This window comes from Furipterus horrens, unplaced genomic scaffold (assembly GCF_987537825.1).
Source record: "Furipterus horrens unplaced genomic scaffold, mFurHor1.1.pri manual_scaffold_4, whole genome shotgun sequence".
NCBI classification, from domain to species: Eukaryota; Metazoa; Chordata; class Mammalia; order Chiroptera; family Furipteridae; genus Furipterus; species Furipterus horrens.
In genome coordinates, this window is record NW_028327174.1 from 38,388,571 (window position 1) to 38,416,244 (window position 27,674).

The 27,674-nt window shown below is 38.1% G+C and overlaps 1 protein-coding gene across 1 annotated transcript in view; it reads left to right on the forward strand.

Annotated features, from left to right (window-relative positions):
- Positions 1-27,674, forward strand: part of FAR2 (fatty acyl-CoA reductase 2) — a 100,538-nt gene that overhangs the window by 53,688 nt on the left and 19,176 nt on the right. The window contains exons 2-4 of the mRNA XM_090272967.1: positions 11,971-12,199; positions 22,681-22,856; positions 24,764-24,943. Of these exons, the coding sequence (XP_090129093.1) occupies positions 12,011-12,199; positions 22,681-22,856; positions 24,764-24,943 (545 nt within the window). The 5' untranslated portion in view covers positions 11,971-12,010. The remainder of the gene's footprint in view (positions 1-11,970; positions 12,200-22,680; positions 22,857-24,763; positions 24,944-27,674) is intronic.

Consider the following 27,674-nt stretch of genomic DNA (forward strand, 5'->3'; position numbering starts at 1 on the left):
GCATCAAATGATTGATCATAGAAATCATGATAGGCAAAATCAAGAATGACTATTTTTGTTACTTCTTGCCTCCAAAATGCTAAATTCTGAAAAGTGTCAATGTACACATAAAAGGAATTTTATAAATCCCTATTCAATGAACAGAAAAGAAAGATGACTTGAAGTAGCTTATCTTATTAGACTCCAGGTGAAGTGGTGCAAAATGTGAATATTGAATGCTAAATTTATTCAAATGACTTCACAAAAATAGATCCCAAGCCAGCTGGTTTAAACAACCTCTCCGGTACTGTACATCTCCGTGAGATGGGCAGAGCCTCCTGCAGGAGACCAAGATTTCAAAGATAAGGAGACCTCACTTAGCATCCAGCCATTACTAGGCTGCACTTCATCCTCCACACCTTTATTTATCCATTTGTTCATTTATTCATTCATTTGTATAACACTGAACACCTAGAGTTCACCAAGCACTAGTTAGTTACAAGTGAATCTACTGTTCCTGCCCTCTAAGAGCTCGAGAGTATGATATAAAATTAATGCTGAACACAAATGCAGCTAGAGGCAGGATTGGACAGAATATATTCATTCAGTTAGAATATCTGGAGCACATAACAATGATTAAGGTCTCTGCCCCTGAAGAACTTCAACTCTTATACAGCAGAAAACTCATGCACACAAATATAAGATAAAACATGGTAAGAGAAATACAAAATGTCCTTTCAATGTTTCTACTACTTATCTCTTCCCTTCCAGCGTCATTAACCCAACTATAAATGTGCCAGGTTCTGTCCAGCTTTGTTTTTTTTTAATTAAATACTCCCAATAATACTGTTCCCACTTTATATATGAGAAACCATCTGGTGAAGGCTAAGTCTCTTGCCTAAGGTCATAGCTTATAAATAGTAGAACTAAAATTCCAATCCACATCTGCCCTATTTAGTTGGACCTAAGCAGTTCAAACCCGCATTCTTCAAGGGCCAGCTGTATTTACATTTATTCAGATGTTTCCTGAAGCACTATCAATTAATTGGCATAGGTCAGGATCAGTCACTTCCATTAGGAAATAAGAATTTACAGTTTGCCATATTATATGAATCTAGGTATGATTAACCTTTATATCAACCTTTTAAAAATATATAATTTCCTACATGGTTCAAGAACAATTAATTGGTATGAGGCCATGACTAAGCTCCTGGAATCTCACTACATGAAGTTACTAATGCTGTGCTTTATCCTGGAACGGATATAGCTTATAAATATTGTGTCTAATTATTGACAGTAACAAATTCTGGTAACCCACATATCTGCAAAAGAATTATGTGTTTTTAGATATAAACATTATAATGCAAGCAATAATTTGTGGTATGATTTTGTAGCGATTTTTTAGTGTTATTCTATGAATCAATTGTCTTTTTGGTGGACTGAGTTGATGATAAGTCAATCCTCTTTCAGTCAGGCATCGTTATTAAAGATCTTCACACATTTCAACTAAATTTTTCATTGGGTGAAGAAAAGGTTGAGATATAGTCATAGGACTTGGAAACAGAAATCTTCAACTTTATTTCTAAGTTATGCTTGAATGGATCTGAGTACGTCTTTTAAACCATATAAGTGGCAAAGAAAATGATTGTTCCAGAAAAAATTAGGACACTTTGATACATAACCCTGACATGCTAAGGTAATATAACAGATTTATTAATCATTGGTATATTATTCTACTAACTGTGTATAAATTTGCACTACATTTTTTTTAAAAGTCCTGAAAGAGCCATTTGTTTTAACTTTCAGTTTTGGGATGCAGGAAAATAGAAAATAAAATAACTGCTAGAAGCTTTAGTTATTTATTTGAAAAGATGTGTCTCCATTCCACCTTTTTCCAATACATATATTTTTGTGAGTGACACCTGTGAGCTCTGATGCTTGTAGTAAATATGGAGAAAGTCTCTTGGTCCAAATGACCTTAGTGCGAGCTGGAGGTCACTGAAACATAGACTTAGGTGCTGGGTGGATTGAAGTCACTATCTGCCACTTCATGACTGTGTTATCCACACTCTACTATTATTATAAAAGAGAATGATCAAGTCAAAAAGATTGCTTTATTGTTTTACAAATCTTAGGGATAACATGGGCTTATATTATAGATATAACCTAAGGTACAAAATATGATCTGGAATCAGAACACACTCAATAATAAACTTGTCCATGCCAGCATTTCTCTCACCACTTAGATCCAAATCATTCAGGGTGCACATTAAAACACATCTATCTACCTGGGTCCTTCCTCAGACTTGTTAAATCAGAATTTCAGAGAATGGGGTATAATAAAGAGCCATTTTAACAAGCTTTCCAAAAGACTCATATGCTCACTAGGGTTTATGAACTACCCCCTGGTTTTTTATTAATTTACTAAATGAATCAGTCCTTCAGTCCTGATGCATTTATTCACTAATTCAACAATATTTGTTGTGCCACTTTTTATTGCATTGTACTGTGGTAGTTAGCATGTGAGGACTAATACAATGCACAATCTGTGTCAAGTCTTTTATTACCTAATTAGAGTGACAAGATGTGCCTTTAATATTTATTAAGAAGAAAGCACAAAGTATTTGGATTCAGGCTCAAAGTGGTGTTAATAGTAGAACATGTAACATCCAGAACAAGAGAGACATCATTTTGTTCTTGTCAGGTGATACTTGGAGTAATAATCTCTCTTGTCCATTACTTTACTTGATTACTAAAACCATTCTGTGAAATATGTAAGATATTATTTAGCAGAAACAGAAAATTGAGTCTGAGAGTTAAGATTTGAGATTCAGCGTTATATTACCAGTTGACAGCAGAGCAAATTTCACATCTGGATTTAATAATTCTTAGACCAATATTCTTCTCACTGTGCCTACATTGTACCATGTAATCTTTTTCTTATGTAAGCAGTCCAGAGATAGAATAATTTAGATAAAGTGAAATTATTTCAGTATTTAATACTTTGGTTGAAAAAAAGGCATAAGAAATACTCCAAATCAAATAAAGAAATAAAACTTCCTTCCTGTCAATAAGTATTTCATGTTCAGCTACTAAGCAATCAAGCAAGGATTCTCTTCCTTAACAAAAAAAAATATATGAGAAAATTCTTGCATGTGGTGATTGTGTTAGGAAAAAATATAATAATGGTCATGAATAGCTTTATGTGTCAGCTTTGCTGGACCACAGAAATAAAGTCAGGAGAGCCTAAGCAGCCATCAGAATATTCTGAGCTGTAGAGACCTATGGCCTTGACTGGTAGATAATGGTGTTGCTAAGTGAAATAGATGGGAAGCCTAATAAATTATTACTTGATCTGTAAAAGCAAAAGAGTTCCAGGTCAACTGAACAAAAGTCTAACTTGAATCACAAAAACATTCATGACCAATTCAAAACATTCTTAACCAATTACCAGACTTGAGCAGGTTTACATACCCGGTACCTCTTGAATGTAGGAGAGGATAGGTCCCCTTAAGAAACGCCCTCAGTACCTTGCTAAAAACTTATACTGTGACTCTTTCTCCTGGCCATTCCCAGAGGGATCTACAGCCTTTTACTAGGGTAACTGCAGTGGGGAAAAGGAACTCACGAGGCTTTGGGGAATGGCTGGACACTGGCTCTGAACCGACACTGATTCCAGGAAACCCAAAATGTCACTGTGGTCCACCCTTCAGAATAGGGGCTTATGGAGGTCAGAGGAACAGCAGAGTTTTAGCGCAGGTCCTCCTTGAGGTGGGCCCAGTGAGTCTTCGACCACACCATGTGGTGGTTTTTTTCCAATTCTGGAAAGCGTGATCGGAATAGATACGCTCAGCAGCTGGTGGAATCTTTGTATTGGTTCCCTGACCTGTGCGGTGAGGGCTGTTGATGGTAAGAAAGGCCAACTGGAAACCACAAGAACTGCATCTACCTAGCAAAATAGTAAACCAAAAGAAATACCTCATTCCTGGGGGGTTGCAGAGGTTTGGGCCACCATCAAGGAGTTGAAAGATTCAAGGGTGATGATCCTCACCAAAGGGGTGTTGATTCCAACCACATCCCTATTCAACTTGCCTATTTGACTAGTAGAGAAAATAGATTTTTCTTCAAAATGAGAGTGAATGAGAGTGTAAACTTCACCTTGTTGTGACTTCAGTTACAGAATCTACACCAGATGTGGTCTCATTGCCTGAGATAATTAACACATCCCATGGTTCTTGATACATGTCTATTGATCTGGCAAATGCTTATTTTAAAATCTCAGTTAAAAAAATAAATAAATAAAAAGGTTGTAAGTTAGTACAGCCATTATAGAAAAAACTATGGAGGATTCTCAAAATATTAAAAATGGAATTTCCATGTGATACAACAATTCTCCTGGGAATACGAGACCTGTCCAGAAAGTATCCAGCCACATACTATGAGAAATTGAGACATTTATTGAAGAAGATACAAAATATAAGAAACATTATACATAGGAAAGTGATACCTCAATCCCCTTCAAAGTAGGCACCTTGGGACCTCATACAATTCTCCCGATCCCCAACAGCTACCCCATCGTATTTTCCTGAATCTCATTGACAGTCTGAAATCTCTTCCCTTTCAAAGGTGATTTTAGTTGTGAAAAAAGCCAGCAACTGCAGGAAGCCAAATCTGGGCTATAGGGGGTCTGAGTCACCTGGGTGATTTGATGTTTTGCCAAAACACTCTCCAGGAGACACGATGCATGAGAGGGCATGTTTTCATGACAAAGCTGACAATCACCAGTTGCCCATAGCTGCGGCCTTCTGAATCATCCGCATAGTTTCCACGGAGTAATGTTCAAGTGTAACGCCAAATTTGACGCATATCTGTTGCTCTACTCACTCAGTCATTTTGAATACGATAGCACACAGTACACATGCTCACTCAACACATCTGCTGCTCCCACTGACAAGTACAGTGATGGCACATTGATTTCCCATAAACCATTCTCGTTATATTAACAATGGCTGGACTTCTGGACAGACTTGTTGTATATCCAAAGGAAACAAAAACATTAACTCCAAAAGATATCTGTACCCACATGTTCATCGCAGCATTATGTACAATAGCCAAGGCATGGAAACATGCTAAGTGTCCAGAGAGAGATGAATGGATAAGGGAGTTGTGGTATATATGTGAATATATATAATCGGATATTATTCAGTCATAAAAAAAGATTAGATCCTGCCATTTGAAAATGTGGATGGACCTTGAAGGCATTATGCTAAGTGAAACAAGTCAGACACAGAAAGACAAATACTGTATGATTTCATATGTGGAATCTAAAACAAAAACAGAATCTCATAGAAAAAGAGGTCAGACCTGTGGTTACCAGAGGTGCAGGGTAAGGGGGGGGGGGGGATTGAGGAAGTTGGCCAAAAGGTAAAAACTTCTAGTTATAAGATAAATACTAGGGATGTAATGTACAACATGATGCCTATAGTTACCATTGCTATAGAAACTTTTTGAGAGGGTAAATCCTAAGAGTTTTCATTACAAAATTTTTGAAGTTCTTTTTATTGTATTTATATGAGATGGTAGCTGTTAACTAAACTTATTGTAGTAATCATTTCATAAAAATTACAAGTAAAACCTTTACAGTGTACATCTGAGACTCATACAGTGATGTATGTCAATTATATCTCAAAAAACAGGGAAGAATAACATAAAATATTGGTAATCTTATTTTACGAAAAGAGAGAAAGAAAAGAAACACCATAAACAGTTTGCTTGCTATATGCTTTCACTGTCCTACCTTAGGGACATAGCAACTCTCTAGGCCTGTGTCATAATTTAGTTTGCAGGAATCTTGATCATCTTTCTTTCCCACAAAATATCATATTGGTCTATCACAATAATGATGATATTATGCTGATAGGACCTAGTGATGAAGAGTAGCAACCACTCTAGACTTATGGGTAAGACATTTGTGTATCAGAGAGGTAAATAAATCCAACAAAAATTCAGGGTCCTTTAATCTCAGTGAAATTTTATGAGTCTAATGGTGTGGGGCATGTCAAGATATCTTCTCTAAGATAAAGCATCTGGCCTTTCCTACAAAAATAATAACGGCACAGTGCCTAGTGAATCTCTTTGGATTTAGAGCCAATATACTCCACACTTGGGTGTGTTACTCTAGCCTACTTATTGAGTAATCCAAACAGCTGCTTGTTTTGAATGCGGCCCAGAACAGGAGGAGACTCTGCCAACAGGTCCAAGGTGCTATACAAGCTACTCTGTCGCTTGGGCCATGTGATCCAGCAGACATAATAGTACTTGAAGTGTCCGTGGCAGACAGCGATGCTGTTTGAGCCTTCAGCAGGCCTCTATTGGTGGATCATAGCACTTAGAATTTTAAAGTAAAGCCCTGCCATTCTCTATGGAGAACTAGTGTCCCTTTAAGAAACAGCTTTATTAGAATTATCCAATTAAATTAATTCTATACCCAACAACATAGGCCAGCTACTGGGCCTTAGTAGAGACTAAACACCTAACCATGGGCCACCAAGTTACCGTGAAACCTGAGCTGCCTATCCTGAAGTGGCTGTTGTCTGACCCTGCAAGCCATAAGCTGTACATGCTCAGCAGCACTCCATCAAGTAGAAGTTGTGTATATCTGATCAGGTCTGAGCAGGCCCTGAAGACACAAGTAAGTTACTTTTGTTACACTACCTTATCTCTCTCAGGCTGCCCCATTGACCTCATGGGGAATTCCCTACAGTCAGTTACCAGAAGAAAATTCTTAGGCCTTCTTTACAGGTGGTTCTGCCTGATACATAGGCACCACCCAAAGTGGACATCTGCAGCACTACAGCCCCTTTCTGCAACATTCTTGAAGGACAGTGGTAAAGGAAAATTGTCCCAGAGGGCATAATTTCAAGCAATGCACCTGGTAGGTGTGGGTTATATACTGATTTGTGGCCTGTGGCCACTGGTTTGGCTGGGTGGTCAGGGACTTGGAAGAAATGAGCATTATTGGAAAATTGATCCAAGGAAGTCTGGGAAAGATGTGTGTGAAAGGAACAAAAACATGAAAATGTACTTGTGTTCCATATAAATGCTCACCAAAGAGTGACCTCAACCAAGGGAGATTTTAATAATCAAGAAGATAGGGTAACCTATTCTATAAATACCAGTCAGCCTCTTTCCCCAGCCCCACCCTGTCATCAACCAATGGGCTCACGAACAAAGTGGCCATTGTGGCACACCGAGCATTGTACACAGGCTCAGGAACATGAACTGCTGCTCACCAAAGCCAACTTGGCTGCAGCCACTGCTGAGTGCCCAGTCTGCCAGTGACAGAGATCAACATTGAGTCCCTGACCTGCACTGTTCATCAGGGTGACCAACTAGCTACCCAGTAGCAGACTGATTACCATGGACCACTTCCACCAGGGAAGGATCAGTGGTTTGTTCTTACTGGAATAGACACATTCTGGAGATTTTGAATTTACCAATCCTCTGTAATCATCTCATAAGCCAATTCTCCCTCTCTCTCCCTCTCTCTCCCTCTCTCTCCCTCTCTCTCCCTCTCTCTCTCTCTCTCTCTCTCTCTCCCTCTCTCCCTCTCTCTCCCCCCCCCCCTCTCTCTCTCTCTCTCTCTCTCTCTATCTCTCTCTCTCTGTCATATTATCTCCAAAATAAAAAGTCTTTTAACACTAAGCAGTAGGATTTCTTTTGTCACTGTGTTCACCAACCATGCTTTTATGTAAACCTGATCAATCTATAATTCACCAAAAGAAAATAGGGAGAATCATGATTTGCACTTGATTTTGACCCTCGTGATATTTTAGATTCCATGCTGACTGATGTTTGAATTACATATAAATAATAATAATAATAATACCATGTATTTTAATCAATTATTATAAAATCATTAATTTAGGTCATATCTTTTTCCTTTTTCATTTCTGTAAAATTAGGACAATTTCTTTTTAATCCTTAATAATAAGTTAAGCAGAAGCAAACTCAGAAGAATGTGTTGAGGTGATTGCTAAATTCTGTGTTCTTAAAGAGGGTCTGAACTCTCTCTCCCCAGCTGGGACTCTTTCCAAATTAGTTTTTCTTGACTACAGAGCATTGCTAATCCAATTAGTGAGGCCTGTGCCCAACAGATGCCCACAATACCCCTGGGTGTTAATATTCCCCCATCAAGAACTTAAAAGTTCTCTCAGAAAAACTTTATACAAGAAGCCTACAGTAAAAGGAACCTAAGTTCATTGCTGAATTGTATAGTTTGGGATATACACAAGCAATAAAAAGAAAGATCTCTCTGATGAAAATTTTTAATTCACTAAGTCCTTCACACATAGGTATGTGACATATATACAGGTATTTCAGGCTGGGATTAATGAAGTTTCTGTAGTTTATCCTAAAAAACCTGTCCATAATTTCACAAACCTGTGAAAACCAAGAACCAATATTATACCTCTATGCCCCAAAGATGGGAAAATTAAACAGATACATTTGCTTCATTATAAAGGTTTGCACCAGAATTGGAAATATTAAGATAAATTATTACCAAGAATTAGTTTACTCATTTACCCAAATTGTACATGTCTGTGTTCCAGTGTGATTGTGCATCAGTTACTCTGCTCAAGTGGTCATAACAAAATACCACAGCCTGTGGCTTAAAGATCAGCCATTTATTTCTACAGGTCTGGAGGCTGGAAGTCCTGGATCAAGGTACCAGAAAATTTAGTTTCTGAGGAGAGCTTTCTAGGCTTTAGACAGCTGCCTTCTCACTGAGTACTCACACAGCCTTTCCTGGTGCTTGCTTAAAGAGAGACTGTTTGCTGGTGTTTCTTCTGTTATTATTAGACACTCCTCCTGTCAGATTAGGGTCTCACTCTGAAGACCTCATTTAACCTAAATCACTTCCCAAAAGCCTTATCTCCAAATACCTTCCCATTAAGGGCCAGGGCTTCAGTGTGTGAATTTGAAGGGGACACAGTTTAATTCAAACCAGTGTGTAATATCAGGTGAGCCACACTTCTTAAAAGAATTTAAATACACTTTAAATTAAGGAAGCTTAGCAAATTTCTTTATACTTCTAGAGCCCACAGCACACATTGCTATTACTTTCTAAGAACTTCTTTATTAGGTATGTATTTATTAAATTACCTTTTAAAATCATGGAAAGAAATTACTTTTTACCTTTTACCTTTAATCCCATCACACTATTATACAACTGCTCTCCTGTATTTCATTGCCCTCCAGTCTTTTCCACAGGGATTTGTAATGGGCATGATCGTGGTTTACAAATTAGTGTTCTTTTTGTAATTAAATATTAATTTGTAAGTGTATTTCCTTAATTCAACATACTTACTGAAAAAAATAGTGTTTAATTCTGATGAAGATGAACGACTTCCATTGACTGAATTTTTTAAAAAGTAGCATTGATTTTTTTCAATAAACCAGCCTGTATTACTGGGTGCATTGCCAACCAAAACTCCATTTGTCTACATGAGATATTGCTTAACACACAGCATCCTTGGTATCTTCCAAAGGAAAGCAAAAGAATTGCTTACAGATGAGATTAACTTGATTATCCATAGAATTATTAATATACAGCAATCATTACTAATTTTTTTTTCTCAGTTGAACTCATGCTTGTCTGATTGCCATTTTTACTTAAATTTGACAATAATAGGTTTCGTAAAATTGAGAGACTCAATCTAAATAACAGGTGAAGTTAGTTTTATAATTTATAGTGCAGAAATGGAAAGTTTAGTTAAATAGATAGTGGGAGATGTTTTATGAATGATTTGATATAGACAAAATAGGGTGTGCCAGTGGCTCGTATTTCTACTTAGCTTCACGAACAGAAGTTTCATCCTTGAATCTTGACTTTTTAATAGGATGTGCTGAATATTATAAAATGAGAATTAAAGGAAGTCCTAGAATAATGGTTCTCTGGGGTGGGCAGGGGGAGCAGTTTTCCCCCAAAGCACATTTAGCAAAGTCTAGAGACATTTTGGGTTGTTACACCTGGCTGGAGAAAGGAGGGATGTTATTACCATCCAGTGAGTAGAGGCCAGGGGACTGCCGAACACCCTACATTGCACTGAGCAGCTCCACAACAAAAATGTATCTGTCCCAAAAGGTTATAGTTCCAAGACCAAGAAATCTTGGTCAAGAGTTAGAGTTCTCAGAGGAAAAGCACCTCATTTCTTCCTTTTTTCTTTTTCTTTTTCTCTTTTAAAAAATTTTATTGTTGTTTAGTTACAGTTGTCCTGGTGTTTTTCTCTAAAGAACTACCAAGAAATTTAAATAAACTTGTCTCCCTTAAATGTCTGAATATTAATTTTTCATTTTCCAGTAGAACTAACCAGTGAGTAATTCAACTTCCCCTATGCTGTAACCTGCAAAAAGTATATAACTTGGCACAACTATTATGATTCAGTATTTTAACATCTGTTTTCTAAAAATGATAACAGCCTCATTTTACTATCAAAAGGATAGTAAAAACTATTTTTATTAATGACCCTGGGGAAACTGGTGATCTTAAGGAGAAAAAATAAATACTCCAGAACAGAAAAGAAGAATCTAAGCTGCATACATCCTGTTTACTACCATTCCCACCATCATAGCCTCCAGTTCCTCAAAGTATTAGTTATGACTATAAATTATACCATATACATTATAACTATGAAAAGACATTGTTCTAAAGGAGCTACTGGCAGAGTGACCTTGACTGGAGTTGAGGAGGCAGGATGTTGACTCTTGGACTGGTTGTTTATTTCTTCTTTATAAATCCTGGTGTCAGGGCCAGCCCCTGGAGTTGGGTTATGCAAGATCCACACCGACCCCAGCCAAGCAGATGGCCGGGGACTGGCTGGAGCTGGAGAAGTCAAGAGGACAGAAGGGAAGTCTGCTTCCACAAAGCCAGCACTGCCTTCCTCCAAAACTCACAGCTCCTGCTTCCAATTTCAACAGTCTGTAACCTGGGGCTTAAAGACAAAACATTTCTACAGCACGGGAGACTTTTTGCCAGGAGTCATAGCATCTAAGTGCTGCCGCTGCTTCCCACCACCTCTGGCCTCATGCTGCTGGCAACAGGGCCTTCCATGAGACTTGGCAGTGGACGGCACCCGGTGCTGTTTCAGGGCTCGATGTGCCTCTCTGGTCTGTGGCCTTGCTTGTTCAGCCTTCTCTGTCCTTCCTCAATTGCACTGTTTCAAGCCTACGAGCAGCATATGAAGGAAAGGATGGCATGCAACCCGTTTTCAGCTCAAGGAAAAGAATATCATATTAATGCGGAAATGGCTGGGTAGGCTGGAGCTAGTGGCTCAAGTGAAACCAAAAGTTATTTGCTCCAGTAATGTCTCTAAACAAACTTCAACTGAAATACTAATTATATCATAAATTTTCAAAATGTGATAGCTGTTCTCAGCTTTGGTTAACAAGTTACAGGGCCACTCCTAGCCTTATCATTTACATTCTTATAATCCTGAATTCTGGTTACTTCCCCCCATACAGCATGCTGCACCACACTGTGGACCTTTGTTCTTTTTCATTACTTGGCACAGAGCACCCTCACCGCAGCCCTCCTCTGTCTCCAAGCTTCACATTGGGTGTCACCTTCCTGAAATTTCCAGATCCTGCTATGCACCCTCCACTGCGTCCCCTTTGTTTTAGCACTTGCCATGTTATAGATAACTATCTCTTCAGGTGTCTGTCTCCTGCATTAGACTACGAGAAATTCCTTGAGAGCAGGAACCACGTTTTACTCGTTTCTTGCCCACAGTTCCTGGCATGAAGTCTGACGTGCACAGTGAGCTAACTAAATACTGATTCAATGTATGGTGTTGCCAGTAAACCACGATGTTATCATTCTGTCTCACCTTCTTCTGTGCTCCGAACTCTGCAAGCACCAAAAACATTTTAAATGACTGCATCTTCAAATTTCTAAGAATGTAATCTTTTGTTATTTCTCTTCCTTTTCAGGAACCTTTTTCTGGAGCCATAAAAGACAAAGGGAAGCATCATGTCCACGATTGCAGCTTTCTATAGTGGCAAGTCCATTCTCATTACTGGGGCCACTGGCTTCCTGGGCAAAGTGTTGATGGAGAAGCTGTTCCGCACCAGTCCTGACCTGAAAGTCATCTACATCCTTGTGAGGCCCAAGGCTGGCCAGACACTGCAGGAGAGGGTTGTCCAGATCTTAAATAGTAAGGTATGGCTTATGGGAAGAGACGGAGGGCAGGGCGACTCATTACAGTGCTCCCTTACAGCCAGCCTCACACTGCAAGTGAGGGCCAGGATATCTCGGCAGATGGAGGAGAGAAGACAGAACAAGATAGCAACCAGCTGCTCCTAGGAATCTGTTGTGCTTTCCCATGAGGAAAGAAAGAGTGCTTAGGCTCTGTTCTGGGCAAGTGAGCAGATCCTCTATGTTCTGGAAATTACTGAGTAAGAATCAAAATGCTAAAACTCCCGAGTGGACTCTCCAGGCTTGCAACCTATTGTTACTGGATAGGGACCAGCCGGAGTGGGTCTGCCTCAGGCTGGCCTGTAGTGTGTGGGCTCTTGACTTTGGAAAGATTTCACAACATGAGCCCAGGTGCTTTTGGGAGTACACTGATTAAAGCCGGGGACCGTGAAACAAAGGAAGGGCTTAGGGTAGAAGTAACAGGAGGTGCTCTTCTTTGGCTCCTTAGAAATGTTGTCGGAAAGGAGTGAGCCAAGGTGGGGCTACTGTTAGCTCACTGGGAAGTCAGAAAAAAGGGAGACAAGATGGGGGTAAGCCCGGGTGAGCTGCCTCTGCGTGCTGCTCCCCGGGCTGCAAGCCTCGTGGGGTCTCTTAGAGTTTAGGAGGAAGTAAAATGTTCGTGCGGGGGGGCATGGGCAGGGCCTGCTGTAGCGTGTACTTCCTCTGTTCCTCGGAGTCTTCTGAGGGCTTTTTATCTCTGTGGGTGAGAATCTTAGGGGAGTGGGGTTGGGACTCATCTTTGGTCTGGTATACTGTTTTACTTTTAGCTTGGATCTGTCTGGCTTTTAATGAGGTTTTTTGTTATTTGTTCCCCTGACTTTATCCCTTCCTGGGTTTAGCTGGCACAAATGACATTAATTGAGTCTCTGTTATCTATTTCCCAGCTGAGGTGATTTAAGCTGTGTATTCTTTGGTCAGGGAGGAGAGGTATAAACCATTTGCTCCTGAGCGTCCTTGGTTAGGGGAGATAAGATCTTGTGATTCACCAGCTGGCTCTAAGTTGCTCAAACTGTTTGGCCTTGTTTAGTTTTCTTCTCTCAGTTTCCACATTCCACTTGCCCAGGAATTTTCCTAGCTTCTTACTATCTTGCCTCACTATCAAAAGTTCATCTGAACTCTTCTCTAATCGTCTTCTAAATTTAAGGTAGACTTCTCCTACATTTTTGGATATATAATATTATATTATATCAAACAAATATGGTTACCAAGTAGTCATGCATCAATACTTATAGTTATTTGAACTCCAGAAGGTTATATACCTTATATTTATTAGTTGTACACTTAATCTGTTGTAACTTGATATTTCTATTATTCCATTATATTCCTATTATCCCATGTTGTTCTAAGGAAAAAAGATTAAAAATTAATATTATACATGTGAATGAGCATTTGGGTATCAAACCCTCTCATTCCTCCAAAAAAATATGCATGTCCTCTCATGGTTTAATTTATAAATTTGACGGCAGTATATATATGCTTTAGTCTCAAACACATGTTGCACAAATTCTGGCTTATCAAGTTTGTTATCACGTTACCACTTAAGCTCCAGTTTGCAATATTTAAAATAGAAATGATGACAACTTTTCAGGATTGCCTTAAAAATCAAATGAAAAAATGGACATATCTGGTTCATAGTCCCTTTTGGAATATAAAGGGTCACTTAGAGTCGTACCCCGATACTGCCTGCATTATAACTAATGGTTCGTAAGAATAAGACCTGGAACCGGATATGTCATAAAATCAAAATCCAGAAGAAAGTCTCAGAGGTCTCATCAGACTGTTTTGCTCAGTTATATATCCCTAAGGGATTTTCATCACATGGTGGACATGGCTCTTCAGTTTTGTAACCAGTTTATGGATTTCTAACCTGCCTGAAGTAATTCGGTGTTCTTAAAGGTGGATCAAAAATACCAGGAATGTGAGGCTTGGATATTTTTCTTTAAAACATAATAAATAACAATGTTACCGGTTTGCCTTTGACTCCCACTATGTCTTCAAGCAATATGGTCAAGAGAACATCTGTTCTGTCAAAACTTATGTGTCTCCTTCATTCCTTTCCTTCTTAGCCTTCCTGCTCTCCTGCTTTCAGAGGGAGACAATTAAGAGGGAGAAGCCTTAGAAAGGAGGGTATTTTTAATCCACTGATGACATAAAACAGGGGATCAAGAATCAGAAGAGAGGATCCACTTCATCCCATATGACCAAGTTTCTTAAGTATTTTCAGAGCACTTAAGGGAATATATCAATAGAGGGAAAGGTATCTGAATTGATGGCGGATTTTTGAGGACTTTCTCTTAAAGATAATTAAGGTGTCACGGTAAGAAAACAACCAGAGACACACACAAATACTATACAAATATATTTGTTGTAGTATTTATTATTTGCAGTAGCAAAAATAAACTGGTACCAATCTGAATATTCCACAGTAGAGGAATAATTAAATAAACAATAATGCATACATGTGTTGAAGTAGTATGTAGGCATTGAAACATATTTTATAAAATATTAAATGACATGAGAAAATGCTTGTAATACATTCAATGAAAGAAAAAAAAAGACAAAACAATATTCAGTATAATCTCAACTAATGGCCCTAAATGCTGATGGGATCTTAGACTAATTTTATTTTTTGGCACTTCCAATTTTTTTTTTGTTTATTTATTTACTTTAGAGAGAGGGGAAGAGAGGGAGGAAGACAGAGGGAAAGAAACATTGATGTTGGAGAGAAACATTGGTGTTAAGAGAAACATCAATTCGTTGTCTTCTTCATATGCCCCAACCGAGATGAACCCGCAACCCAGACACGTGCCATGACCGAGATTCCAACCCGAAACCTTTTTAGTTTGCACATAATGCCCAACCCAGTGAGCCATGCTAGTCAGGGTAGCACTTAGAAATTTTCGTATCACCATTCTAATGAGCATGTTAACTTTATGGTGAGAAAAATAGCACCCTTTCCAAAGTGAAAAAAATAAAGAAATAATCTTTTTCCAAAGTTTTCCAAATACAATTACAATGAACATGTTTCACATTTATAGTGAGGGGAAAATAGACACTAAAAAAAAAAAAAAAGTAAATAAATAAGGCAGGGAATGCAATCATAAATTTCCCAAATTATGTCATTAGACATAAATTCAGTTCATTTTTAGGTTGGAAGCTAAATTAAATAGTGTGACTTATTTTTATTAAAAATATAATTCCAAGTGTTCAGCATTGTCTTTTTAAAAATATTTTTGTTTCTCTCACCAAATCTGAGAAGCTTCTAAGGAAAATAAGCCAAGTCTCAGGTGTTGCAATGTGCACATGCGCACCATAACCTTCATGCTTTCCAGCGCGTGGGTGCCCAGAGCTCCCAAGCTGCTGCTGAGTCTCTTATGAAAAATGTACCCATTTAATTATGACCAACCAGCTTTCCATCTTAACCAGAACAGTTTCAGATAGAGAAATTGATATTTTATCTATTGTGCTCTCTTGAATGTGGCTTTGCTTCACAACACATGTATGTTCCCCACTATAAAAGATAAGTAGTGGCAAATAAATCTTACAGTTGTGACATTCAAAGAAGTATCAAGAGTATTTTGAGGTTCCTTAGTGCCTTAGAGATGTGGGGTGTTTTTGTTGTTGTTATTGTTTTTTTACAACAGTCATGTTCCATGTATGTCTGTTTAGGATCTTATACTGGCCATAATCTACTCTTTAAGAAAATATCAAGAAGACAAAATCCATGCCTGAAAAATAAATCCTAAATAGTTGAAATTACATTAAGAGTGAGATAGTTAATTAAGAGTGATTGTGAGGTCAGAATCTAAAAAATATCTCATTCAAAAAACTACCAAAAATGGTTGGGCTTTTCCTACGAAGCTATAGTAATCAGATAAGGGAAGGGTGGCGGAGGGGCTATGCTGGGTTCAGAATGTATCATCTGAGACCAGATTCAATGTTTCCAGGAAGGACCCAACCTGTAGGATACAACCATAAAATGGATTTATAAACAAAGGTAGAGTTGGGCAGGTTGCACTGGACATTTCAAGTCAGCTTCTCTGGAAAAATGTGAATTATTCAGTAAGCCCTCAGTTGGCCCCGAGCTAAATCGACTTTGAAATACCCTGGAGAACTTTCCACATTGGATCATGCAGGCTCACACACACGGGTCACTCAGTTCACAGAACTGATTATGTTGAAGACAGTAGAAGATAATAGAATTTAATGAAAGATTTCATTGAATTCTTTTGCAAGGCTATCACTTGTTTGGTAGTTTCTGGAAAATATTAGATAAATTAATACCTGAGAGGAAAAATAATGCATTTAAACAAATTAACTTTGAACTAAAAATAAATAGCTGTGAACTAAAAAAATTAACTCTGAACCAAATCACATCTGAAAAAGAAAAAAAAGGCCAACAATCTGACCTTGTTGAGTGTTAAGAAATGCCCAACTGAAATGTTAATTTCTTTTATGTAGAGTTCCTTGTTAATTTGTAAAGACTCTTTGATAAGGGCAGGGGGACATTTTTATGTTTGGTCCAAGCTACCCTGTATAAAAGCTGCTTGTCATTAATGATCCTGTTAAATCTCTATATAAGGCAAAGGCAACTGGAAACAGAAGTTTATATTATAAATCCCCAAAGCCAGTTTTGTTCTATGACTATTTTTTACTTTTCCTAAGAAACTATCCCACAAAAAGCAAGAGGCTTCTATAAACTTGGGACAACTAGAGGGAATATAACCTTGCCAGGAATTTTAAAATTCCCATGACTAACAAACACACACTTTTAAAAGAGTGTAACCAGTTTTCACCTTGATAGTTACTCAGCTCAGATTAGTTGAAGCATTGTTAAGCCTCTTCCCTGTGGGCAATTATTACTTTTCTTTCAAAAAAAAGAAAGAAATTTATTTAGTCCCAGGGATGTACTGAAGGCCACAGAAACAGAAGCAATTTGTTTTCTCAATTTCTTATTTTCCTTTAAAATACCATTTACTAGTTAATTCCATCATTGGCATGATTTCATGTATCCAACTTTGTTCCTTCTTTTTAAATTGTTTCCAATCACATCAGGTCTTTTTTTAAAGTTTCAAAATGCGTGTACTAATTTCACTCAAAAAGTCACCAAGCCGCCAGATTCAACATGACACTGGAATACCTTCAATAGTTTTTAGAGGTATCTGGATCACATGGTATAATCAAAAAACCTCGAGACGATGCAGCACACACAAATACACATACACACACAGCTGTCAGATTAGCAGCTTTTGAAAAGGGAGTATTGTTGTGGAAGCAGAAAGGGAGTTTTTCTATTCGTCGTCGGCAGCCGTCCGTCTCGAGAGACGATGGTGTAGCTTCTTAAGAGTCTATCTGCACCGCCGAGAATGGCTGTGCAGTCCGACTCGGGAGTGACACGGTATCTATCTCCTCCCGTGTTGAATCGACATCTTGCGAAGACGCTGGAGTGTCCTCTCCAGTGAAGCTGAAGCTACAGAGCCTGGGCAGGGTGATATGGAGGGTCTGCTGTTGCCCATGCAGCAGACCCCCCCTCTCTTCGCAGCTGAAGGGTCCAAGGGAAAGACGGAGTCAATACAGCTTGGCTTCAGGTGCGCCGCAGGAGTTGCCGGTGTTGACTACAACGTCAAACCGCCTTAGGGACTCCGGCTCCGGATTTTCTGTCGGGGTTTACTCCCTTAGCCTTTCCCCTGAAGAGGTATGCCGCAAGGCAGCGGAGGTTTTTTTGGAGTCAGAGTTTTCCTTCTCTGATGTGCCCTGACTGGAAGATCGAACCAGCGACACTTAGCTCGCAGGCCGACGCTCAATCCACTGAGCCAAACCAGCCAGGGAAAGTTTTTCTATTATTAGGAACCTATTAAGTGGCAGACACTATGCTAGACATCCGACTCTCATTACCTTATTTAATCCTCACAAAACTGTGGCATGCCTTATTGCTACCTCAACAAATGAGAAACTAATCCAAAAAAGTTGACACTCATCCAAGGAGCTGACAAAGTGGAGGTTCAATTCATTTCTTCCATCTCTAAAAAGCCCATGCTCTCCCTACTGCCTTGCACTGCCTCTCCTAGGACACGGCTGCTTCTAACCTGGCTCTTAACTCTCCGAAGGATCTCCGTGAAAGCGTCCTTTGGTGTTGAGCATTGTGTTCACCTCTAGCATTTATTATAGGTGCTTATGTAAAATAAAATTATGTTAAATGCAAAATTGTTTTTAACAATAGCAGAGTAGCTGCGGAATCATTAGTTCTCTTAAGATCATATAATGAGGTAGTCCAGTAATTAGCATTTTAGATAAATATGCAGACAAGGCCCTGAGGCGCCATAAGGTGAGAGGCGAGTAATTTGCCCCATCCACACAGCTAATAAATGATGGAACCAGGATTCAAATCCTGATCTTCCTGACTCCAAAGGGCCTGAATGATCAATGGTTCTCCCATCCCGTGTGTATCAGACTCTAGAGCGCTTGTACAAAGCGCAGATGCCCAAGCTTCAACTCAGAACTGGGAAGTCAGGATCTCCACAGTCAGGACATCTGGGTTTTCATTTGTTGTTTTTGTAAACAACTTTCCAGACAACCTACTATATGCCAAAGTCTGGTAGCCACACTACCACACCATACCATAGCCTTATTGTCCTACAGAATTAGTCCTATACTAAGTAGTAAAAACATCTAGGTTAATCCTTTATATCTTGTGGGAATTACTAATGAACTACCCAAATCCTAACATTCTGTAAGTTTTTTTAATCTTTACGTTGGGTATTATAGTGTTTTTCTCTTAGTTTACATGCACTTATTTGTGTTTAATTGTTCTCAATTCAGATTATACCCTTTCTTAGTGATGTCTAAGTCTTTCTCGTTTGCGGGCTAACTTTCACAATCCATTGGTTTCCTCTTACTCAGCACTCAAAAATTTATCTGATAAATGTTGCAGGTTCTCTTTTGCTTTAGGACACCAGATATTTCAAAAAGATTATCCTTTAGTTTAAGAGATCTTTTTTTTTTCCCTTAGCAACTTAAAAATATTAAGCAAATTTTAGTGCATTTTGGGGACTAAATAATATAGTTATATTTAAAGAGAGGGACTCAGTAAACTGAATAAAGGTTAAAGAGTCTCATGATTATAAAAGATTAGATTACTTTCAATGGTCCTCAGGAAATAGTGACCAAAACTCTTTGTGGATACCTCTAAACTGAGGTCATGTGGATTGTAGAAGTCCAAGTTTAGGACTTCCACATTGTTTCAAAATCACTATATAAATGTCATGCCCCCCTCTTCGCCCCCCGCCCAATTCCTGCTTCTCATAAAAATGCAGTCTTAGTGTCTGGCTACAAAAGTCAAGGGGTCAAACCCAAGGAGTTTATTGATTCCAAAATAATTTCTCTTTCTGGTTTTCTCATTCTGCTTAATTTTCTTACTTAGGGTTTGCAAAGTTTCTCTCTGCCTCTGGGCTGTAAGTAACTATTGTCATAAATAAGATAGTCACTCATGTTTACAGACAAATTATGAGAAAGACTTGCCTGTGTAATGTCAAATCAAGGGAACACTCCTAAACTTCCCTAAAAACTTGTATAAATGTATAGCTTTATTATCAGCTGGAAATGCTTGGATCGCCTCCCAGCTGTTATCTTCCAGCGACTACAGAACCACGCCCTGCTCCTGCCAAGAACACGGTTTCACAAATGGAAAAACAACAGTCCCTCAGCTTGAGGTTTCCTAAATGGCAAGTAATTATTCAACTCTTTCCTTCTCATTTATAGGCCATTAAATAAAGACTATGTGAGAAGGAATAAAATAAACCCTTAGAATCTAAAATAATTACATTAAGTTCTTCATTGGTGGTCCTTCAGTGACATTTTTGAAATTGCATTGTTCTTCACTCATTTTTATTCCATCTGCTCTGAGACGTTCCAGCTGCCATTGGCAGTTAATACTGAGGACCCCAGGGGACACTTGGTGTCTTCTTTCAGTAGCAGTTATCTGCTCTCTTTCATTCTGCCAATACAAAAGAGCTGGTAACCAAACAATTTCAGAAATCAAGCTCCCATTCGTGATTCTATTAGTATTCTTACAGTAATTAATTTTAATTTAATAAATAAAATGTGAGTCCTTAAAATGAACTGGGTGCTGTCAAACATAGATGAACAAGAATCAAGGAGTTTACAAACAAGTGGGCAGGAGGGGTAGGGGGAATTTAAGTCCTGGCTCTAAAAATGGACATGAATTTTCAGAGTCAGTGTTTCTCCAAGCATGATACCTGGACTATCAACCTACCTATGGAGCTTATTGAGGAATATAAGTTCCTGGGTCATACACCAAACCTACCAAGTCAAGATCTGAGGTTGGAATAAGGAATTCATTTTTAACCAGTTCCCAGATTATTTTTATGCTTACAGTTTGAAATCTACCGGTACCCTGTAACTGACCTAGGCAGTTATAAAGGGAAATGACATGTGTTCATAAGTAATTATCTGTGTTAACACTCCAACTAGACAAGTTCTCATCTTGGGATCAGTTAAAATCAACTAGAGAACTTGATGTGAAACTCCTGATTATGCCCCAGTAATTTCTTATTTAGTAGGCCTGGGAATATACTGTGTGTATCTCTCTGGAAGAGCCAGAATGACCTTAGTTGAGAATGTCCCTCAGACACTGTAAAAGCCTTATCAATCCCAGATGTCAACAAAGCTCTGAGGATTAACCTGACCTCTGAATATTTTTAGAATTGTAGTAACACCCTATGGAAAAGACTGACCCTACCCTTGCAGAGAAGGAAAACTCTGACTCCAAAAAACCTCCGCTGCCTTGCGGCATACCTCTTCAGGGGAAAGGCTAAGGGAGTAAACCCCGACAGAAAATCCGGAGCCGGAGTCCCTAAGGCGGTTTGACGTTGTAGTCAACACCGGCAACTCCTGCGGCGCACCTGAAGCCAAGCTGTATTGACTCCGTCTTTCCCTTGGACCCTTCAGCTGCGAAGAGAGGGGGGGTCTGCTGCATGGGCAACAGCAGACCCTCCATATCACCCTGCCCAGGCTCTGTAGCTTCAGCTTCACTGGAGAGGACGCTCCAGCGTCATCGTAAGATGTCGATTCAACACGGAAGGAGACAGATACCGTGTCACTCCCGAGTCGGACTGCACAGCCATTCTCGGCGGTGCAGATAGACTCTTAAGAAGCTACACCATCATCTCTCAAGACGGACGGCTGCTGATACGATGATACCCTTGCAGAGATAGAAGCATATTAATTTGCCAGGCAATATGTGGATTTAATTTCCTTCTTTGATCACCTTCATAGAATTCCCAGGATGGCCTCTGAATATAGTCTTGCCTGATACAAATGAGACATGATTTCTCTAACTACCTGAGATCAACTACTTATTACCCAATAAAAAATCTGGGGTGTATCCCTAACGAAGAGAAGAGGCTGCTTCTAAAGATCAAGTAATAGATGAAACCTTCTTGTGGGATTAAAGGGTAGGAGAGAACTTATTTCTGCTACTGTATTATGATTAAAATCACAGACAAATTTTCTCTGATCTTAACCTTTCTAAACATTTAGCCTTACTTTTCTTTTCCTTACTGTTAACATATCATACCAATATTACAGAAAAATTCCATTTTATCAAAATTTGTTGGAAGAGAGATCATTTTATTAAAATTGTCTTTCCTGACAAAATGGAAGATACCAATTTAATCTAAGAACTTCTGTGTGGAGGTGAAACTAGAGACCTCAATGCAAGTGAATAATTGTAATAAAAGCTAAAGCTGCCAGTGCTCTTTCCTTTTTCCTTTACAAATTAATTTTTTTAATCAATTACAATTTCATAAAAAGTACATGAGCTTGTGTAATTCTCTTACCAGGCAATAACTGCCATTTTACTAGAAAGAGATGATATAAAATTTGTATTTGTTTTACCCATTACAAATCTGCTTCATTTGTTTCTCATTATGTTCAGGCTGCTAGGACATCTTATTATTCTGACCAGTTAAACAAATTGTCTCGAATTTATGCTCATGAGATGTTGTAAAGGCTAATCATCTTTAAAGGCTATGTAAAGGCTGGTAATTTTGCACTGAAAACAGTATGTTCCAGCACAAAATGGTAACAATCACCATGTATAAAAACAAAGTTGCCTTAAAAGGGGAGAGGAGAGGGGGCAGGATATATTTAATTTACTATCACTCCACTCTACAGGAAAAGTTCAAAATACACTTTTTTACTATCTGTTGGAACTTTTGCAAATGTTTATCAAATTAAGAGGAGCAGGAGTTATACTAAACTGACTTTCAACTGCACGAACTTAACTCAAATAGCTCTTGAGGAGATATCTGCTTTGAGTGACATTACAACTTAAACCAGTTTTTGAAAACCAAAATAAAGCAAGCCAGTGAGAACAAGAACTAGTGATGGTGATCTTTGCACCTTGATTTATATTTATGCTTTAGCTGTTTGAGAAGGTCAAAGAAGTTTGTCCGAATGTGCATGAGAAGATCAGAGCTATTTCCGCAGACCTCAACCAGCACGACCTGGCCATCAGCAAGGAAGACGTGGAGGAGCTGCTGTCCTGCACGAACGTCATCTTCCACTGTGCCGCCACTGTGCGCTTCAATGATAGTCTCAGGTACGTTCCTTTTCCCCCTGATGGCTTGTATGGACACATGTGTGAACACACGTGTTCCTTTTTTTTAAGATAGTCTCAATGAGAAAAAAACATACAAAGGAGTAAAACTTCTCCACAGTCATTCCAGAGATAACCATTTAATATTGTTGAGAACATCCATTCCAATTTTTCTTTATGCATCTACAATAATAGAATTATGTTCAAACTTAGAAACAAAGGCATCATGCTGAGAATACTTTGCAAACTGCTCAATTATATTTTTATCTTTTATCGGAAATGAATATTGTAGTACACTATGTAATGAGTACATGATACTCCATTGTACACATATGTAATATACTCAACCAGTTCTGTATTGGTGGATGGTTTTTAGATTTTTCTACTTTTTCTCTATAATAAACAACTGTTGCAATGAACATCTTTGTGCACATATGTTCATACCTTTGTGAGCTTCCCTTTGGGTAAATTCCCAGAAATAGAATTGTTAGATATGTTTCAAATGTACCCAGATTATGAACAGTTTATATTTAGTCATATAATGCTAAATTGCTCTCCAAAGAGGTGGTACCATCAATTTCCACTGTCCCTATGCACACAAATGCTTATTTCTGTCACCCACACCAATACTGTATTATAATATTTAAATTATTTTAATGTCAATATGATCATGGAAATGGCATTGTATGTTGATTTTTATTTATTTAATAATTAAAAAGGTTAAAGATGTTTAAATGCTGATTGGCATTTTGTTATATTGTGAAATATCTATCCGTGGCTTTTGCCTATTTTTCTTTTGAAGCGTTTTTAAAGAAATTTTAAGACTTCTTGAAAGATTTAGCCATTCCTTTTTTTTTTTGTATAAGACTCCAAATATTTTAACAGTTTATCATTTATTATCAACCTTGTTTTTATTATTTATGAAATTATTTGAAATTTCTTATAGCAGTTTTATTTTCACATTCCAATCTTTGACCCATTTAAAATTTATTTGGCTATAAAGAGGGATGAATAGTCAGGAAAGTTCTATAAAAAGAAGAGTGTTGCAGGTGTGAATTAGAGCTTTTAAAATTAATTCCTAATATATGGTTATTTCTGAAACATTTATTAAATGATTTACTTTTACTCTATTTGAAAGAAAACTTAAAACATTAAATTCCCATTTTAACTCTTTTTTTAGTTTAATTAGACTTTCTCTTTCAATATCATAGTGCTTTAATTACTGTAATTTTATTAGGCAAGTATATACACATCATTCTTTTTAAATAGGATTTTCTCGACTATTCTCACCTACTTATTCTTCTTGATTAAACTTACAGTAATTTTGCCAAGGTTTTAAAAGGTAGGGCAATTTGATTTGGATTATCTTGAATGTGTAGATTCATTTAGAAAACATTTAACATATGTAAAACATTGGTTCTTCCTATTCAAGAACAATGTATGTCTTTCCATTTATTCAATTTTTTGTCATGACCTTAATGTTTTATCATTTTTAATATAGTCTATTCATTTATTATTTGATATAGTTTTAAATGTATGCCTTTCTTCCATTGAATTCTCTAATTGTTGTTTGTATACAAAAAAGCTAGTGATTTTTTTTACACAACTTTTATAAATTGACACCTTACTGAATTGCCTTATTGTCTATCCAAAATTTTATTTTAGCTGCTTCTATTTGTTTTCCAGGTATACAATTATATAATCTGACATTGGGCTTGTGACTGCCTTTGCAATATTTATATCTGTTAATTTTATTTTCCTAATTACAAGGCTGGAACTTCAGAGCAATGTTAAGTTATAACAGTGATTGTAGGCATGTTTGACCCTGACTTTAAAAACAGTGTTCGTAACTTCTCACTATGAAGCACAATATAGGCTAGCTGTATTTACTTCTGCTTAATTTTCTCCAGACATGCCATGCAGCTTAACGTTATTGCCACCCAGAAGCTCTTGCTCATGGCCAGTCAGATGCCAAAGCTCGAAGCCTTCATCCATGTCTCTACTGCCTTTTCAAATTGTAACCTGAAGCACATCGATGAAGTTATCTATCCATGTCCTGTGGAGCCAAAAAAAATCATTGATTCCATGGAGTAAGATGGGTCCAATGAGGGGGACAGGGGTGGGCAGACTGTTCTCTTTAATTGCTTATAGTCATTCATTAATGAGGTAACAACATGAAACACTCTTGAAACAAAGTGCTTTGACATGGTGCTAGCTTTAGTTACCCTGTTCCTGCTATTCCCTCCATCCCCAGATCTTGTTAACTAGTTTAGTATTGTTAAATAGTGTAGGATTGAATGCGGTACTTGGGGATACTTCACATAGATGTGGTCTCTCACATCTTAATGAACTCAGCATTGTCACTGAAGGAAATATACCACATGGTATAAAGTTCAGAAGATAGGTTTTGGAGTCAGATTAACAAGTGTTCAGCTTTAGGCTCTGCAACCCACTAGCTGTGTGATGTGGAGCAAGTTCCTTGGCATCTCTGAGCTTCAATTCCTTCATTTGTAAAATGAGGTCCGTCTTATAGTTTGATGATAAGTTGATAAACACAAGCAATTATTGCAGTGTTAAAGGGTGTTGAACAGCAGATAATCAAAAGGTTAGTAAAGATAAACTAATAGACAACAGGAATTCCTCCCAGATCTGGCAGAAGGAGCGAGTCTCTTGACCTCTTTGGCCAAGATATACTTTCCATACTTTCCTATTGTGCAGCAGAAACAATGTCTAACATTTTATTTTTCTTCTTGCCAACTAACAGGAATCACTTTATTCTTAGGACATGACCTCAGTCTCAGAATAAATATGTTTCTGTCTTCTGCTTCTTTGTTCTTTTGCTCCTTTTACTAAGTTGATCTTTTCAGTTGTTTTCTTTTAACTCTGCATAAAAAATATTATGGCAGAGAAAATAGACTATTTCACAGTGAATTTGTCAGATTGTAATTTCATGTAATACTGTATTTCCATTTAAGACATACTCTTTAAAATGAAGCTTTAGCTAAATCAAGAGTTCAGTCCCCTGAGGGCGAACATTTTTATCTCATATACTCTGAGAACAGATATTTTTACCTGTCATTTAAAATATCCAGGACAAAGAAGACTGAAGGTCATTTTAAAGACCCACAGATTACTTAATGTTTCTAATAAATCACGCTTCACTTAATTGGTGAAAAGAAACCTTTGGAGTACAGAGTCTGTCAGGAAAGGCAGAGAAAAGACTCTGTGATGCCCAAAGTCAGAGCAAGAAGGTCAATGTCTAGGGCATGTCTATATCCTCGGGCATGTCTAGGGTGGGACTGAGTTGTCTGTCAGTGAGCTTCCCCCTTAAGAGTGCTGTGTCTCAGTAAGCAAGGTGCTCACATATTGACAGGCCCAGAGAAGGGGCAGCCCCCCTTGGATTCCAGACCCTGGACCTGAGACTCTGCAGGCTCAGTCCACCACCAACCCCTCTTGCACCTAACAGACCACAGCACAGTTTGAGCCAGTACAGAAGTTGCTGAGAGTGCACTGGGAAAAAGAAGTGGGAAGTAAACATTAAGTTCACCTGCAGTGGCCAGGTACTTCATACAATTTCCCACCTCCCAAACTGTGTCCACATACTCAACACCGCTAGATTTCAAAGAAGAATAAACTCACCTTCCAGAAGAGGTCTTGGTCTATTCTCATGTATTTAGCATTTTCCACCCTCCCCCACTATATGTCTTATATGTCAGCGCATAAATTTGAAGTTATGAATGATATTAAGAGATTGATTCCAGAAGTTTCAAGCCAAAGAGTAATATTTAGAGGAAATCATGGGTGTGTGGACACACACACATTGTTTTGTGAAATCTTTAATAACTTTTTGCTTCTTTTGAATCAATTTAAGTAGTGTAGAGTTTGGGACCCATGGGTTCAAAGCATTTTGAGTACACCAAAGGGTGTTTAGTTAATTTCAGAAATGTACTTTGGTTTATATGGTGTCTATTTTTTTCCACGCTAACTTATTTACTGTTTTAAAAATGAGCTAGAACAAACCACAGCAGCAAATCAAACTTTGGTAAGAAGAGCATGAACTGGTTGTTCATCTTGAAAAGGGCCCCACTTAACCAGCAAATGCGCATACCTGTTTACACTCACCTCTGTGACCTCAGCAAGTGCCTGGGTGAGACAGCCCACAGTCTGTCTGGCTGCATTAGGAAAAATATTTTAAAAGCCACTACTGCCTCTGTAGATATATACTCCTTGGTTGTTTTACCAAAAAGCTTTAAGTGCAGTTGTGAATATTTCTGTGTATCCTTATGATAATCTAAAAATTTAGAACAGATGTAATCATTGCCATTTTTCACTAGTGAAAATGGGGGAAACAAGATGATACAGCAAAATACAGGCGGAGCTGCGAAGGGTAGAGGCAAGCCTCTGCAAAACATTACAATGTCTTCTGCATTTGTGTTCTTAGAAGGCTATGAAACCAACATTTTCTGAGCAGCAAGCTCACCCAACCTGGTAAAGCCTCTAAGTGTTACCCTTGGGTGTAAACCAGCACCGTGCAACAACTGGGCCCAGCCATGTGACATACAATCCTAGTGTTTCTGGGGTCTGCTATTGTCTTAGAATTTTTTTCTTTGCCACCTTACTAAAATTAGGCTGTATTTCCACCAAATAGGTGAATTGTATGTTATGTGAACTATATCTCAATAAATCTGTTAAAAAGAAAAAAGAAAAGAAATTAGGCTGTATTTCTTCTGACCCAGTTTTTGTAACCTATATGTTTTTGTAGGGAAAGAAAATGGTCTTAGGTTAGTTAATCCACTGTTGACCCCCAGACAAGATGGGCAA